This window comes from Hermetia illucens, chromosome 3 (genome assembly GCF_905115235.1).
Source record: "Hermetia illucens chromosome 3, iHerIll2.2.curated.20191125, whole genome shotgun sequence".
Taxonomy (NCBI): domain Eukaryota; kingdom Metazoa; phylum Arthropoda; class Insecta; order Diptera; family Stratiomyidae; genus Hermetia; species Hermetia illucens.
In genome coordinates, this window is record NC_051851.1 from 82,616,470 (window position 1) to 82,634,928 (window position 18,459).

At 41.1% G+C, this 18,459-nt stretch overlaps 1 protein-coding gene across 1 annotated transcript; it reads right to left on the minus strand.

Moving 5' to 3' along the window:
* Positions 1-2,219: 2,219 nt before the first annotated feature.
* Positions 2,220-13,977, minus strand: LOC119651864. Its single transcript, XM_038055671.1, has 4 exons — positions 12,907-13,977; positions 2,894-3,028; positions 2,590-2,841; positions 2,220-2,523 (listed from the first exon to the last, which is right to left on the minus strand). The coding sequence occupies exons 1-4, from the start codon at positions 13,880-13,882 to the stop codon at positions 2,246-2,248; spliced, it is 1,641 nt and encodes a 546-aa protein (XP_037911599.1). The 5' UTR covers positions 13,883-13,977; the 3' UTR covers positions 2,220-2,245.
* Positions 13,978-18,459: the final 4,482 nt, after the last annotated feature.

An 18,459-nucleotide genomic window follows, 5' to 3' on the forward strand; every position in this document is an offset into this window, starting at 1 on the left:
TAGTACATGGTCTGCGCCAAAGGATAAACAACGAATAACATCGAATCGCACTGGTGAAACGAAATAGGAGACTGTAATTTTGAGACCGTTGAAAATTTCTCCTATCTAGGGTTGAAAACCACAATCGATAACAGCTATGACGATGAAATCTTCGCGCCGTTGTTGGCAGCCAACAAAGCCTTTTTCAGCTTACAAAAACTGTTTCACTTGAAACGTCTCACCATAGGGTCAAAGCTCTTACTTTACAAGACTATGATCTTGTCAGTCCTCATGTATTCTTCAGAGGCCTGAGTTGTTAGCAAGAAAAATTGTGAACTCTTCTTCTACATGAGGATGGACAATTTCTGTAGCCTACATAACGACTAAATCAATTAACGATACCATGACCGTCAGGTTGTAGATAAAATCCGGCAATAGGTTACGGTGGGCGTGTCACTTAATCCGTATGGATGAGGATGATCCAGCCCGGAATCCTGCCTAAGATGGAGCGATGGCGTAGGTCAGGATGCCAGACAGTTTTTAGGGATATCGAATTAGTAGACCTCGGCGCAAAACCTGGGCGTCTGGAGTTCCTTATTAAGGCAGGCTTAGATCGGATACCGGTTGTTGCGCCGTTGATGATGATGATGATGACCGTTGTGGATAAAATCCGGCTTAATGGGTTGCAGTGGGCGGGTCACTTATTTAGTATGGATTGGGATGATCCAGCACGAAAAGTCTACAAGGGCAATATCCATGGTAGAGAAAGAAGACGAGGCAAACGCTGCCTGAGATAGAACGATGACGTAGGTCAGGACGCTTGGCGCGTTAGGCTTTTAGGGATATTGAATTGGTAGACCTCGGCGCGGTTTTGCGCTGAGGATGTCTGGAGTTCCTTACTAAGGCAGGCCTAGACCGGATACCGGTTGTTGCGCCGTTGATAATGATAACTGTACTATACTATACTACCCGTTGACTGCCGAATTTGATATTTAAACAAGTAGGGAATTCGATTCTCATACTACACTCCCTTCCACAGTCCAAATTATATACAAAGTAGTATCCTGTTGGAAAAAAGCTGTAATAATATCAGAAAGCCGATGAAGAATTGAATTCCGGAAGAATTTTATGGAAAATTGAATTGATTGAAAGTCGATATTGTCCAGCAGGATGTATGCGTTACTTATTTAGGAAACACATTTGGTCCGTTTTTTAAAGATTCATATCAGTGGAATAATGTGATGTCAAGCATGAATTAGCATAAATTTTGAAAGGATCAATCATTACAATTAAACAATGCTTTTCGAAGAACTTTTAATTGAAGAAGCACATGCACATCTAAGGCAAGAAACTGCCATCAACTCTATAATTCCCTTTCTATCAGAGAAAAGCTTAAAAAGTATAAGCGGGGTTGGTTTCATGGACTACACTCAATTTCTGCAATTACAGGATTTTTTATATAGCATAGTTCAGTTCTTACAAAAAAATTTCAAACAATTTTTTAGCGTTTTTAAATTTTTTATTTCAAAAATAGATAATCTTTGCAAAGAACATTTAAAAAAAAATCTTAATACTGCCTAATGGATCTTTGTTTGAATTGTAGGTCCAGCCGCTATGATGAAAAATGTCTCTGCGAAAACGCTTGGAAGTCACCATCTTATTTTAAAGAGGTAATCTCCCAGCTTGCTAGAATTTCCTAATTTCGGTTGCCTCTTCTTTTTCTTCACAAGTTGTCTCGTTCACAGGCGGGGTCGACTCGTCGTGATCGGTTGCGCCATTTGGCTTTATCAAAAGCCTGATCTAGATGCAATTGCAAGGCTTTTGCTTAACTCGTATCGAACTGATTATAATAAAATCTACTATCTACCTACTAATAGCGACTATTGGCAACTTACTTTACTTTCTAGAAGACATTCTGCGTTTTTATACAATTCCAATCGGGCCCCTTTCACTATAGTTCTAATACAAGCAAAAATGAATAAAATTGGAATACTTGCAATTATAGTGCCTTCTTCTTCTTCTTTAGTCCTTATGTACCATCCAGTATACAGCCAGATCGGAACTGAAAAGCTTCCTTGATCTGAAATCGGTTTTATCGGCAGGCATGGTGAGAGATTAAAACAAAAAAAAAAAAAAAATATTAACATGAGATGAGCTTGGCCAAATAAACTCATTTGTTTCTCTTTTTTATATTTCAGTATTAAAAACAGATTAAAACATTATGAAATAAAGATAGGCTACAAAATAAACCATCTACTTAGGAGTGTTAATAAAATGAATCAGCATTAAAATCATCTTGATAAATATTCTCCATGGCATCATCGTTCCTTTGTTTGTCTCCATTAATATCTTCACGTAAACAAGAAGGTTTCTTCTCCTTTGGCTCAAGCTTTTCCTTGGCTTTCTTTTCCTCATCCATGTCACGCCGAAAAATATCTCTTTTGGTTTCAATTGCTAGCGATATTTCTGTGCAATTTTTGCACGGATAGACAAAAGTCCAGGATCCAAAGATGATATCACATCCGCCACACTTTGCACAAAATCCTACCATTAAAGAACTGTGTTAATTACACTTTGACGTCTGTTGAGATTAAACAGAGTGAAGTGAACCTGTAAAAGTTGCTAACACATTGCTTCCCTTCTTTTGCGCTACTAAAGAAAATGGTCCACCTTTAGGCTTAATGGTACTTCCCGTGCAGGTCCATGTAGTATCCATCAAACTATCTTTTCGTTTTTTACGTTTCTTCCGAACTGCAACTTTGATATCAGTTGAACAGTTTGCATTGGGATTCTGTAAGCTTATATCGAAACGTACTCCAGCAATCTCAGAGTTCCAGAAGCCAGCAACATCGCAGGGAGTTCCTGGATAAACTGCAAGTTGTAAAGAACAATTTATTGGCCTAACGTATCATACCATCTGCTGTCAAATTGCCCACTTTCGCTTCTCGAATAGCTTCCAATTCGGTAAGGACACGTTCAAGAACTTCTGACACATTCGTAGATACAGAATTTTGATCACAATTTTGTGATAACGATCCGGAATCCGTAGCTGCAATTAAAAAGGTTCATAAATCAAGGAAGTAGGTCAAATAACCGAACCGAACCAACAAGCGTATATGATGGTGTCATAAGGTAAAAGCACTTTCAATTGCGAGAATAAACTTAGATCAAACCGTACCAAATAAATTGACATTGAGTGCCGCTTATATACATGTTTATAAAGGAGGATGTGGAGAAAATGATACTAAATTTAAATTTAAATTTATCTATAGAAAACTAAGGTAGTCACAATCAGCCTTTTAAGTATTTCCTTAGAACGGCGCTACCGTGCCGTGAAAATGTTCTTTATGTGAACGATTTTTCAGATTTCCACTTTTGTTCTAATCACAAGTCTTGCGATTCGTCAACGTATATTTACTGACACAAAGTTTTGGTAGAATTTAAAAGTGCGGTAATTGTCCTCAATTGTAACCTATCCACTGCCACTTTCGCCTTGTCAACACATTCACGAACGGCCTGTGCACCAAGGAAGTTCTTAGTTTGAACTTTTATCATGGCAAAGAATCCCGGTAATACGCCGCGGACAACATTGACGGTCTATCTATTAATACAGAACTGTCTCAACTTCTTGGTGTTAAGATAACTGCATTTTCAGATTTTAAATAAAACTGGTGAGGGAAGATCGAGTGCTTCCTTATTAACGTATCGAAAGACATCAAGTTAAGCCATTAATCGATGTTCCGCCCATTGATGCAGATAGAAAGAGTAGGATGACTCGTCAGACTGAGAGACTTACTTTTCTTGATATTTATATTCAGTTTGCCTTTACTCGCCTCCAGACCCATTTGGTCAAAGTCCGTGACTCAGTGAGGGAGAACCAGATGCATAACTATGGAATGCGGATTTTTGCTAGAAAAAATATATTCGGAAATATATGAAAACACAGTTTATTGAAAGTGTGTTCCATTGCTAGTTTTATTTTCTCCATTTTTCAAGGAATTTGAAGATATCACGACAGTAAAAAGTATCCCCCTTCGCCACGAACCATTCACCAAGCTATTTTTCACACCTTTCGACGAATCAAAACATTACTCGGTGAGGGCGAATCCCAACGTTGTAAATAAGTAATAATCGAAAGCAGCCAAGTCTGATCAATAATAAATGGCGTGAAGTAGAACTTCCCACAAACCGGTTTTGCTTTAGTATTTCAAGAAGAGAACGGTTCAAATCGTCCAACTGTTATTGATATTGGCTATTATTAACCATCGCGCCGAGATTTAACAGGTCACAAGAGGCCACCGCCTTCAGGTTCCACCAAATACATGGAAAGGGGGTGTGGGTCTACCCATGGCTTTTTTCGCCTGGAATCCTCAATAAGAATCCACTTCTCACCAAAAGTAATGCCGGCTCCACATGTTTTCCGCTTGCCGCAAACTTCAAACCTCCACAAACATTTCGCTTGCCAAACGTCGCCATCCACACGTTCGCATTGCGGTAATATTTTCTGAGCAGGCAAGCAAATTCGCCTTGATTTGTCTGAAAAACCGGTCGGATCAGTGACAAACGTTGCAAGCCTACACAACCCAATCTAAGCACCCTATCCGCACGTTTGAATTTCCGATGGCTTGTTGAAGTTTGGCGAACATGTGAATCCCGGATAACAATTCGACGGAAAAGCTATATTCTTTTGTATCGTTCAAGTAAAACTTCACAGGTGCTTTTTCATTTCCCCATTTATCTCCTGTTCAACTCATGTTCTTTCCTTATTGAATCTTCTCCATCTTTTGTTTGCGCTTGAAAACAGCTTGTAGACTTACGCTCTGCGAGTTGTTCTTATGTTTGAGCACTTCGTACTTTTTCCGGTTTTCCGCGGTCCTCGAAATCACTATTTTTGAAACCTCGAAACCCACACGTAAGTTGCAATAGAGCACGGTTACTATAAGTCCTTCGAAGTAATTGGTAACGTTCAACATGAGTTTTTATAAATGAGACAAAAAAATAAGTAATGTCCTGGAATGTCCTTATTTGGCGTCAAAAAGGCTTTTAGTATATCAAGCATGCGTGTTTGACACCTGTTGATGTCATCAGCGTGGGCGAGGTGATCAAAGGAAGATGTTATGGTCCATTGAAGCTCCCCACGTCCCTCGGACAAGGCAGCATGAAGAATGTCATCGATGACAAGTAAAAATAACGTCGGTGACCAGATCCAACCCTGGTGGACACTGCTTTGGATTTCGAATTCCTTTAAGATTTTGCTTTGGTGCAGAACATGATATTTTGCGCCACCATAGATCGTTGTGATAATAGCAGAGATCTGAGCACCACTCACTGTTCCGAAATGGTAGCCCGGGAAAAAGAGCATTTTTAATGGCGGCCCAATGTCTATCAACATTCTCAGGCGAACTATTCAAGAAATCTGTTATTCGACCAGCAGGATACCTCTCGCACTGCGAGCGATAGCCAAATTATTTAAGCGGTTAGTATTGAGTTTGGGGACCGCAGTTTTCCAACCATGTGAACCAAGCGACCATTAGATAATGACCCCTTTCGAGACTGATGTCAGCACCTATCTTCTTAGGAACATCAAGAAAACTACTTTTGAATGTGCTGTTGACCCCAATATGGTCAATCTGATTCTGCGGGCACTGCCAATCAGTTGAAACTCATCTGACTTTATGGGAAGCTCTTTACTCAAATAATGCGGTGCCAATCACAAGGTGGTAGACGCTCAAATCTGATTAATACAAAGGATGCAGATGACGCTAGGGATATGGAAAAGATTCTCTAGATAGCACAATTCCGAAAGCGATAGGTCTCCCTTTCGAAGACAGAAGCTGTTCCTTTGAGCAAAATCTTTGGAAATGGTGCATCCTTTTAGATGTGCGGCAATCAAGGAGTATATGAATATATTAGGTAGCAATCCGAGAAGTTATATATTCCTCAGTATAAAGTCTAACCGCTAGTTGAATAGTGTATTATCTACAGTTCGATTAACATGTTATCATATCATTCTTCATCTCTAATAACATCTCCAATAACATGTTCTAATATCCTTCAAGATACTGCATTTGCCCACAGTGCGATGCGATGCGGTAGTGGCATCCGTCCTGGTCGGACAAAGTTTTGGGGTATAATCCTTTCTGCCTTATGAAAACTACGACAAGAAATAAGTTAAGGCATTTAGTATTATTTAGCCAATGAAGATCCACATAAAGAGAGCCCTATCGAAGAGTTTGGCATGGCAATAATATACTCGCAGAGTTTTTACAGTGATGACCTCAATATTGTAGCAACTACATAGGGACCTCGAGCTTGATTCCAAACATAAATGTTTGGATGCAGAAAATATGCTGCCGAATATAGCTCGTCCAAGGCCGAGTCATCGATCCTACTATATGCAGCCTCAGTGCGGGCGGATGCACTGAAAAAGACAGTAAATAGACGAAAAATGGGAGCTGCCTATCGCTCAACTACACTTCAAACACTTGTCGCTAATTGGACAAAATCCAATGAAGCGGTTTGCGGAGATTGCAGTGATGGTCCCAATTGATATTCTAACGAGAGAAGGACAGCCCCTTTATGATCGAGCGTACTTCACAGGAAAACTTTCTACCTGTCGCCGGCAGTTCGCATGAAATGAAACTATCACCGAGTGACATCAGAGTTGGAAAGAGTCAGAGAAAGGCCGATAGTAGCGCGAAATCATATGGGATACTCGAAAATGTTTCGAGCGACCCCAAGACGAAGTAGGTTCCCTAAAATGCCCGAATATTGCAGATGCCACAGAACTCGCCTTATTTCAATGTCCGAGGTTCACGATTAAAAGGGTCTTATAAGAAGCTACAATTTGGGAGCACTTCACTCTCAAAAACATGACGAAACATACGTTGAAATACAAGGAACCAGCAGTCGAAAAGGTGATCGCAACTATTCATAGGAATCTTAAACAGAAGGAAATCAGCCGGAAGAAGGAACGGTTGAGGACCACAAGCGCAAACACGAGTGGAGAATAAATTCTGATCCAGCCCCGCGACGTAATACCGTGTGGAAGTCCCGCGGGGAGAGTGGCAGGAGAAGGAGATGGTTTTAGTGGGTAAGAGTCCCATATAACGGTCCGGCAAGAGCCAACGGTAGATTTTCAAGCTTTCCACCTTCCAGCGACAAAAAAAGGTAGACTGACTGATAGGCAGACAGACCATGAATCGATTTTAATGAATGCACTACACCATACGTGGACGAGACTTTTTGAAAATAAGTACAACAACACACAAATTCAATTCAATTGAGAGAAAGAGTGGGAGGGAAACTTAGTGACCCCATACTGACCACAGCATAATTTTACAACTGGTTTTCATCACATATAGGTAAAACTACGCTACTTTATTAGCAGCAAAATCGGCAAAGTTCTAGAACCACCTTTCTGGTTTGAATAAGTCTATAGAATTGGATCAGTGAAAAGGTCTAAGCATGCATGAGCATGCATCTAAAATGAGGATCATTTAGGAGCACCTTTTCTAATCAGAAAACGATGAAGACCATCTTGTGAATTTGGTATCCATTCCTTGGTCTCGAAAATTGGGAACATCTGAAAGGCGAGCGCACAGTTCTAGTGTTCGTCAACACTGACGGACGAGCCACGACAGACAGGCTGAAAAAATATTTCTGCATCCACCATAAAAGGCAATGAAAAAAATGGAACGAAACTGGAAAAATCCAGTTATTGAGGAGGGTAGAATACCATTTGAGTGACAAGAAAGCTTGAAAAACGAAAGCTTATTCAGCAGAATAATCTAATTACCATCCTATTCCGTTGTTATCAAATGCGGTTTTTGAACGCTTTCTTCACAACCATATTTGGAAAATTGTTCAAATTACCAAGAAGCAAGCCGGGTTTGTTGACAATCATACCCGTAGCCGACCGAAATAACCATGGCTTAATAACTTGAATGACTTCAATACATATCAGCTCCACCGAGAGCAAACCCACGAGAAAAAAAAGCGAATCCAATTTAGATGAGGTAACCTCAGTCCCAAATAGAAAAAGGATCCTAGAAAAATGGGAAAAAAAACGGGTTTCCATCAAACTTGGATTAAGGATTATCTAAAAATCACTAAGAAAAGATTTAAACAAATCAGGAAACTGGAAGCTATTATAGATGCTTCAGGTATGAAAGGATTTGTGTATTTCCTGCATAACAACATTTCAGTGTGCATTTGTCCTATTAGTACCTAGCACGTAATATATCCATACATTATGTGAGAATATCTATTTTCGGATGATACTAACATTCAAAGTCTTGAATTTGCAAAGAAGCAACAACTTTGACTTATTGTATATTTCAGCCTACATTGCTGAAAAATTTCGTGATGCTAGGATCTTAAGGGAGGTTCTGCAGCCAATTACTAAAAAATATTGTAATATACTATTATTAACTTTATTTGAACAGATACCGAGATGAAGGGTACTTTGGAGCTTAGGTATCATACTAGTCGCAGCCTCTTGATTTTTTTCAGATTTTTCGGTTGAGTAGTTTCTGAGAATGGGTCCATTAGAGAAATGATCACTTTGGACCACAATAGCCTTCGAAGCAGCGAAAAAAGCTATTGCTGTTGGTTAAAACCGCGTTGGCTGGGTCAGATGTGGACTGCAAGAGCAGATATCGCCAAAGAGATGTTTCAAATGCCTGAAATTTGGACTCTTTTCAAGAAACTGTACAAGCAAGTGCGAAAAGTCTAAGTTGTGTCGAGGATGCGGAGACGAAAGGCATATTGCCAAAGAGCACAATGCAAATCCTAAATGCCTGCTATGCAGAGAAACACAGGAGAGTAACATCGACCATATCACAGGCAGTTACAAATGTCCGGCGTTCAAGAACGTGATTTCAGCTTTTTGCAAATTCCTACAGCTGAATTTAAACCATTGTCAGGCAGCCCAGCTGAATCGACTGGTATCCGACGTCAAATCACGATACAAATTCCACTGCCACCAGTGAGATTTGAACCGCGATCTTCCGTACGATAGCCTCGTGCCCTGACCACTCAGCTATACGGAGACAAGATTGGGGTAGTCGCGAAACAAATACAAGAGGCCACATATTTCTCGAAGTATTTTCAACTATGAATGTCGTTCTAGCAAATGCTGGTGGCGTCAATACTTTTCTGAGACAAGATACGGGATCGGTGATAGACCTCACGTTTGTTAGCGGCACATTATCTAAGGACTTCCAATGGCAAGGAATATATGCGCAGCGACCATCAGGCTATCACTACCAGATTGAGCGTAGGACAGGCGCAAAACGTACCAAGAAAACTGCAATAGCGATTTTCTTATCTAAAAAAATTGACAAGGAAATGTTCAGGGAAATACAGGAAGCAATGCCGATGGGAAACGCCAATAAGAAGATGACGCAGGTTCTTAAAAGGATACAAAAAGTATGTGACGCTTCCATGCCACGCCACACTGTACTCAAGAAACGAATGCCAATTTCAGGTGGAATATCGAAATCGATGAACTTCGCAAAGTTTGCCTTAAAGCCAGGAGACACAGTCAACATGGCTGGAACCAACCTGAGTCTGAAGAACTGCACAACCCATATAATAAGGCGAGGAAAGAACTGCAAGCAGCTATCTCTAGAAGTAAAACTCGCGTCCGCAAACTTTCCGAACAATTCACCTACAATAGGCTTTCACCATTCCCTGGAAAAGGGAGTGGCCCTTAGATAGGCAGTTCGATTTCTGAAAGGCAAGGTCTACTGTCAGTGCGGTGACGAAGGAGCTGAGGAAGCAGTAGAGGCCAATAAATCTTGCTCGATAGTTACCCTCGAGTGAAGAATGCCTTCAATAGTGCAAAATGTGCAAAATAATTGCAGGTTCAGCCAAATTGGGCTGCGGACTAGGTATCCGCATAATCATAGAATTCCTCCGGGAGAGACAGTTATGCTACGATTCGGACGATAGGCCTAAGACATGCAAAACAACCTGCCGAGTTCTACAACGGTGGATGGAAGATACTCTCCGGTGGATAACAATGTATAATGAAATTTTAAAGTTACAACTGCCCAAAGGATTGACAATCATTGGTTTCGCAGACGACATGGGAGTGACTCTCGTGACACACCATATTAAGAAGATCGGGGTCCTCACTAACCGGGCAATTTTTTAAATAAGGTTGGCTAGAAGACGCTGATCTAACGCTGGCAACGCATAAAATAGAAGTAGCTTTAATCACCAACGAAGGAATCAAACGTCGATAAAGATCATAATTGGCGAACACATAATACATTCACATCCAACGCTCAAATATCTGGGAGTCATGATTGATCAAAGCCTGAAATTCAAGACCCATCTTGAGAATTTAGCAACCAAGACTTCCGGGGTTGCTACATTGTTGGCAAGAATGTTCCCAAATGTAGGTGTTCCTAGGTAAAATCGTCAACTCCTTACCTCGAGATTTGTCAGATCCATCTTGCTTTATGCAGCTTTAGTCTGGTCTAAAGCTATAATAGAAGCAAATAAAAGGAGAATCGCAGCCGCATATTGATTGAATACATTACGAACGTCGCGCGCTTACCGTACAACATCAGACGAAGCAGGATGTGTGATAGCAGACATGCTCCCCATCAACATCTTAGCAAACGAGGGTCAACGCTTCTAAGACGCATCATATGCAATCGGTGAGCCCTGTACCGTTATACGTTACTTTATTTCATTAATATATATAACTTCGACACTGCTTAATCATTAAACTTTGCTAGAGCACATTTCTAACGTGATTTTCCCATCATTTGCATCTTGTGAGAGAACACTTATCGTATTGGGTTTTTGTCATCCCAAACTTCCAAAACATAATAATACACTAGTATTAACTTTATTTGAACCGATATCAGCGTGGAATATACATACATATGATATTGGAAACTAGTCCAGTTGCCAAAAGCACCAATTGAGCCCTCTTGTTGTAAACCAGACTATTCACTTTAATATGATTTTGACAAGTAGTTAAGATGATTCAGGGAGCAGTAAAATAACCTTGAACTACTATAAATTTGTCGAAAAACTGATGACCAAGATTCAATAGGAAACTGAGGCGGTATCGTCAACATTAGGCGAAACTGCTGGCAACGGTGTCAGTACTTGTCGAGGCATTCTTCTTCACCGTCAGGCTGGAGTCTCCACTGAAGTTCGGGACGAATTCCAAAGAACGTGTACAGAATTTTCTGAAATGGATCCTTTGAATAGACCAGGAATTCCCAGGCTGTACGCGTCTCCAGCAACTCTGAGATCTCTATCTCAAATCGATGATGAAATTGCGTCTCGATTGTGTGCTGATATGTCATTATTGCCACTAGAATCATTTGTGTATTGTGGTGCATTTGCGGCATTCAGGCTGCACGCTCAGAAAATTCGTTTGCGAGTTTTTTTGCTGGGTGACCAAAGAAATACACCAAAATTCATTTGGAGCGGCGGCACAACTGATTAAGGAAGAGCTTTGCTAAACTAACTCAAATCAACATTGGTAATGCCAACAGACGGGTGAAAAAAAAGTTTAGACCATTTACCGACACACTAAAGCAGAACATTTCTGTGGGTTTGTTCCAGAGCACTACAGACGTATTCAATATCTTATGGAAGCCAGATAGTACTGGAGTGGAAGTTTCAACGAACCATAAACAGCTGCAAGAATTGGAAGGGCCCTGGTCTGTATCCGATGCAAAATTTCCGGTACATAATGTTCACTGAAATAAACCATCGGTTGACACCTAACACATAACAGGCCATTAGTAGGCCGGAGGAATTTTCGCCCTACACCCTTGGGTTACCAACGTTGCCCCTAAAAGGGAAACATTCACAAATTCATCTTTCGAGGTAGGAAGAAGAATAATATAAGCACGCTGAATATGCTCCCTATCCCTTCACTGGCATATACATTCGGAATATTGGCGTGAACGAAGACCGATCTGGAAAACGTTCAAAGGCGGATATAGATTACTATTCTGAATCCATCACTCAAATTCTGCTGTGGAACGAGTAAACCTCTCAACTACAACGCTGCCTCCGATGTCAGCATTGTAGTTGACGTTGCGGCACAACATCATCACCAAGTTGACCCACTATGCGCTTATTTTTACAACAAAGAGCAGACAAAACTTTTACATGTGGTTGTTTGTAAGGCAGATTGTACGGTAAACACTGGCGACCATTTGTCGATCTTTATTTGTCGAAAAGATGAGTCCTTCCACGTAGATTATTGATGTTACTATCACTCATAATAGCTACATTTAACGAGAATACCTTTAAAAAAAAGTGGACTAGGAGTCACAGGATCGGGTGATCGGGATATCAAAGAAATTTGACATCCCAAATAGTGGTTGTAGTTTTCATAATATTTTCTACTGCAGGTATTGCGCCTAAATTTGTCATGGCTTCCCTAGATGTCCGGAACCTCCCTCCAATCTGGTTCAAACCATACCGAAGTACACCTTTTTGACACATGCTGAATGTTGCGGGGATTTTTGACGGATTTCCTCGTTTACCGGCTTAGTGCTTAGTGACACCTCGGATATGTACTGTAATATACCAGTATTTCATTTAAACCGATTTCAATATAGAGAATATTATAAGGTCTCATAATTACCATTTTTTTAGATTTTTCCGCGGAGTAGTTTGTGAGAACCGCTCCTTAATTAAGGTGCCCTCTTCCCAACCCTCCTCTTCCTTCCCCTTGCCTAAGGACCCAAAATTCAATCTAAAACGACTCAATGCATTTACGGTTCCAATCCTACCACCAAATTTCGTGTCTATCGATATAACCATTTCTGATAGCAGACTGGCCAACAGCCATTAAACTGATTTCAGTAAGATTTTGTCTTCAATAAACCCATAAAAAGCAAAGAAGTAACCAATATAAACAATCACTGGGGAAAATACCTGGATTATAATCCGGTGCATGCCGCGGTGAAGCTTGAAGCAATAAATTTTGCAAATCTTTTATTTGGTTTAAAGATGGGAAAGATGCATCTGTTGCTCCGACCGTGCCTACTATGTTCGGTACTGTGTTCAGCCCATTTACGTTTATATTCGCAGGTGCATTAGGAGCGGCCGCATCTAGTTTAGGCAGATTACCCGCAGCTACATCAAGTTTAGGGGTACCAGCCAGAGCCGTTAGATCGGCTGTCTTTGCCATAATGCTAGGATATAAAGATGGAGCACTATTCATTACAGGCCTGGGATCTAAAACTGGCAAGGGCAAGTCAAATCGTTTTCGTAATCTCCTCAAATCTTTGCTTCTCTTCGCCATATTTCGAACAGGACATCTGATTCTCCTATTGACAGCTTTATGTTGCCCCACCACACTGATTGACTGTTTTCCTGAATCTCCCGGCAGACCAGTGTTCACAGGCCATTTGTCTTCTCTAAATCCAAAGTTGCTGCTCTCTGGTAAAAAGGAGTTGCGATTTTGAAAAGTTTTTTCAGCTATGTTTCGCCCCATTCGACCTCTTTGTAAGTTGTCTGCGATATCGGTTTGAATGTCTTCTCTGTCACGCTTTCCACGGTCGTAGTTTTCCGGTAGACTATAATACGGCGCTAAAACTTCCATCAATTTTGTAAATTCCTCTGCTTTTTGTATTTTCTCAGAGTCTGCTCCATCGGAAACTTTTATGAATTGGTTTTCCAATAGATTTCCACTTCTCTCATAAATTTCATCCATAGCTAAAGATGTTTCCTCTTTCACTTTATTTTCCGCGAAATTTGATATAAAGTCGAGACCATTATTGAAATTTGAATATAAATTAGCGCCACTATGATCGAGTCCAATGATTGTGAGTAAAATTAAAATGGCTAAAAAATAGAAATTGTGCAGGCTCCGGTTCGGTTCTAGTCTTCTTCGACTCGGAACGGTCATGAAAGAAATCACATCGAAGATTTTTCACTTTTTGATATTTTTCTTGTCAGTCACATACTTTTATTATTGAAATTTAGTGACTGATGTATGTCGGGTAGTTTTTGACAGAATTTTACTATGGGTGCTGCACGCTGAAAGCTCAATACTGAGATAAAAATCAGTTACGCTTTTTCGGTCTACTCAGTAGGTTTCAATACCATTTAGGAATATTCAGACTTTATTCTGAAGAAGTCCTCTTTGTCCGATGCTAGGGTACCCAAAACTTTAAACGCGTTTTTTTTGGAGCTATATTTCTCAAAAAAAATGTATGTACTACCTTAACAGCTTAGCTTAATCTAAGGTACGAACTATGGCTTAAACTAATTTATCACCAATTGGGGGGGGAGGAAGGAGCTAGGATGTGGATTGGGATGGGGAGCATGCGGGAGGGGTCTGGGAAATGAAGCTACGGGTGACGCTGAGGATGGGTTGGGATTGGGATGAGTGGTAGATGCCGTTGTAGAAGATTACTCTACCGTCGGGGCCGAAAAGGAGGTTTCGGGTCTGGAGAGATAGGAGTATTTAAGGGAACAGATGAGTTCGTAGAAGATTCTCTTCGACGATCTCGATCTGCATGGCCTGGGAGATAAGTGGATTTGGATAGGATAGGCAGTTGCCGAGGAATTTGAGAATGAGGAGGGGGCGGATAAGTTGCTTGTTGCAATACAGCTTGAATTTCTGTGGCGTTGGGCTGCTGTATTTTTTGGGATTGGGTAAAGCGATTTGAAGCCACTAGTTGCACGGCTTAATGCCTTCGTGATATGTGGGAGGTGGGATAGGCAGGAATTCATTGACACCCCAAGGTAGATGACTTCCTTTTCGGTTGGGATTGTGTCATTGTGGATCTTCAGGAATAGGGTTGATATGTCGCTCGTCATTTTCGGTATCATCTTAGCGTTACCGCAGAATACGATGGTCTCGCACTTTTGCGGGTTCAGGGATAGTTTCCAGGGGGAAAATACCGGTAGAGCTCATCATCAAATAACAAATCAGGCGGGTTTCACTGGCTGGGATATTTCTGGTGGAGGTGTAGAGGATGAGGTCATCTGCGTATTGAAGAATTCGGATTGGATTTGGGTGTGGAGTTGGTTTGGGTAGGTCTGCGGAGAACAGCGAGAAGAGGGTAGCGGAGGGATGCCAGGCGGACTAGAATATGGGGAAGAAAGGTGCTCATGAAGTTGGACTTGCGATTTCCGCTCGACAAGAAAGCTAAGGATTAGCTTGTAGTGGTGCGAATGAAAATGGAGGACTTCGGAAAGCTTGTATGCGAGTCCGTATTGCCATACGGAGTCGAAAACCTTCTTTATGTCAAGGAGACAGGCTATAGTCGGCGCGTTCCAGTTGAGGCCCAGGAGGACGTCCGATTTGAGCACAAGGAGTGCATGCTCAACGAAGTCTTTGGGTCGGTTGGTGAATTGGAATTGTAGGAGTGAATGATTGGAGTCACAGTGCTCCGTTCGAATATCTTGGCGGAGGATGAAAGGATGGAGATAGATCTGTAGCTATCGAGATTTAGAGGCTTTTGGTTCTTTTTTGGGATAGCAACAATTCGAGCACCCTTCCAATCTGTTGTGAAGTGGGTGTTGATGAGGCAGTGGTTGATGATGGAGTACATAACGGGAGCAATGCTAGGTGCGTATTTCTTGAGGACGATTGAGGGGATTTTGTCAAGTCCAACCGATTTTTTGTTCTAGAAGGCGGCGATCGCCGCTCTGACGGAGTCTGGACTGAGAAAGTGAATGTGGAATATATTTTCTCGCTGACTTGGGCCGACGAGTGCGTGGGTGAAGGGATTTTGTGTGGGTTGAGGAATAAGGAAAGAAGGGTCGGCAAGGAGTTGGGCGATATTTCCGTTTACCTCGCTGTCGCTCTTGGGGAACAGTGGTGGCAAGAAGATTATACACAAGAGGAGCAATTTCAGCACCTTTCGGGTAGGGACGAGGTAGGTAAGCGCTGGTGGCTTAGATGGTTTTCTTGGCTATATTTCTTCATGTTATCCCAGATGCAATCGAAAGATTAATCTTGGCTCTCCAACCCTGCCCTAGGAAACACAATAAGCAAACAAAGACAAGTCCCCATTAGATGGTGATACCTTCCGAGGCCGATGTTAGCGCCTCTCTTAGTGTGCACATTCAGAAGACATAATTGAATTCATACATCATCATCGTCACCATCAACGGCGCAACAACCGATATCCGGTCTAGGCCTGCTTTAATAAGGAACCCCAGACATCCCGGTTTTGCGTCGAGGTCCACCAATTCGATATCTATAAAAACTATCTAGCATCCTAGTTTCATCGCTCCATCTCAGACAGAGTCTGCCTCCTCTTCTTTTTCTACCATACATATTACCCTTGTAGACTTTTCCGGCTAGATCATCCTCATCCATATGGATTAAGTACTCTGCCCACCGTAACCCATTGAGCCGGATTTCATCTAAAACCTGACGGCCATGGTATCTCTCACAGATTTCGTCGTTATGTAGGCCAAAAATTCTTCGAATGATTCTTCTCTTGAACGCGGCCAAAAGTTTCCAATTTTTCTTGCTAAGAACCTGGGTCTCCGAGAAATACATAAGGACTGGCAAGATCGTTGCCTTGTACAGTAAAAGCTTCGAATTTATGATGATACGTTTCGAACGAAACAATTTTAGTAAGCTGAAAGAGGCTCTGCTGGCAGCCAACAACCGTGCGCAAATTTCGTCGCCGTAGCTGTTATCGATTGTGATTTGCGATCCTAGATAGGAGAAGTTACCAAGTTCAAAGTTGTAGTCTCCTACCTTTATTATTTTCGTTTGATCAGTGCGGTTTGATGTTGTTGGTTGAGTTCATTAATACCAAAGGAAAATTGAAAAAACTTTTCAACTTTAGACCAAAATTCTTTTCTATTTAATCTGAGAAAAATGTCTGGGAAACTATGGACTATAGATACAGTCCGATCTTGTGAGCTCAAGGAAGTTGTCAATTGAGTTCCACTATAAACACGTCACAAAGCATACTCTCTATTGCTCTCACAACAGAATAAGTTCCAGACTTCACGTCAAAAATAAGCGCATAAAAGCCCTTGCTCTAGAAAAGGATTTTGACTCTGTCTGAACAATGGAACTTATTCGTATATGCAAAATTATTCTTCACGAGTTGCCAGTCACTATAAATAATTAAAATGGCACTGGCTTTCTCCGAGGATAGACGCTTCTGTTTACGTTGATGTAGAAGGAAAATTCTTACTCTGTAACATCAGAAGGTCCCCAGGTTACTAAGAAGCAGTCACATGAAGTAGTTGTACCCTATATCACAGGTCTTCCATAAAAGAGAACCAAGAAGAATTACAGGAATACAACAGTCTACCTGAAGATTAAAGTTAAACCACTTCCAGAACATTGCAGAAAATATGTCTGCTTGATAGCGGCATCCGCATTCTTCTCATTATCCTTATTACATGAGTGCAGATCAGTTTAATTTCAAATTTAATAAGAACTCCTACTGTTGTCATTGTTGCTAGAAAACTCCTTATTTCATGCATGACGTAAATGCTATAGCGAACAAATGACTTTTAAAATCAAGTGATAGAACTCCACGGCTTCCACACCTTTTTCCACGCTTCAAGCAGTTGTGCCAATGTAAACCCTTGAGAGGGACCTACAGGGTGGTAATGATATGGCAGCGAAGATCACATCAGTTGCCTTGCCTCCACGTCCTAAAATAGGTTGTTGCCACTCTGTTTCCTTACCACCAAAACGGAATAAGCAAACGGTGGCCTAGCTCAATCACCTTCGAGTAGCTGAGGAGCTACAGTACGATCATGTTGGTATTAGATGTCAAAATTGCATTAAATTCCTTCAATTGGAAACGAATTAAAGAAGTGTTGGGTGACATAGGTACTCCCGAATATTTGGCGAGGTGGGTGGAAAATTATACCACAGAAAGGACTCTCTAGTAGTAAATGTCTAAAGTATGTGATATTTCGCTGACCAAGATTCGGGAGGGAGAGAATTTGATATCCTCCACAACCGTAAAAAAACGGAACGAACTTCACAAGGATGAAAGTAGCGAAGCGCAAACTCATCCTATGAAGTAATGCCTAAATGGTTCTCCTGTTGGCCTGAAACAGGAATGACCACTTTAGCTTCGACGTTCGGAAGCCTGATCTTTAGCGGACATGTCTTCCTAAGAGTATTCCACCACCGTATACCAACAAAAAAAAACCCAGTAAATATTATATGAAATAAGTGGGCAATATTATCATTACAGTTGCAGTCGGGTCCCAGAAAATTCATGCTCAAGCATTTTTGTATATTTCCAAAACGAAAAAATTATTCCAAGTGTTAGATATGAGTTTATATGTTTTCTTGTAGCTATGTAAAAAACAAAGTTGTAATAAAAACAAATCGGAATAACGGAAGCTGGACGCTTCGAGTATAAAGGTTTTGTGTTCACCTTATGTCAGAAACTTTCTATGTACGTTCTTCCATTCGTACACAACCAAAAAATAAAAATATTCCTTGATGCGCCATCCGTTCATGTGAGTTCCCTTTATAGG

Bases quoted from the DNA above. Each gene is read 5' to 3' on its own strand.
- LOC119651864 (XM_038055671.1), bottom strand. From the start codon at position 13,882: ATGACCGTTCCGAGTCGAAGAAGACTAGAACCGAACCGGAGCCTGCAC. The intron at 3,029-12,906 runs GTATTTTCCCCA...TTTTAATTGCAG, and splicing joins TGCACCGGATTATAATCCAG to CTACGGATTCCGGATCGTTA. The intron at 2,842-2,893 runs GTATGATACGTT...CAGTTTATCCAG, and splicing joins GGGCAATTTGACAGCAGATG to GAACTCCCTGCGATGTTGCT.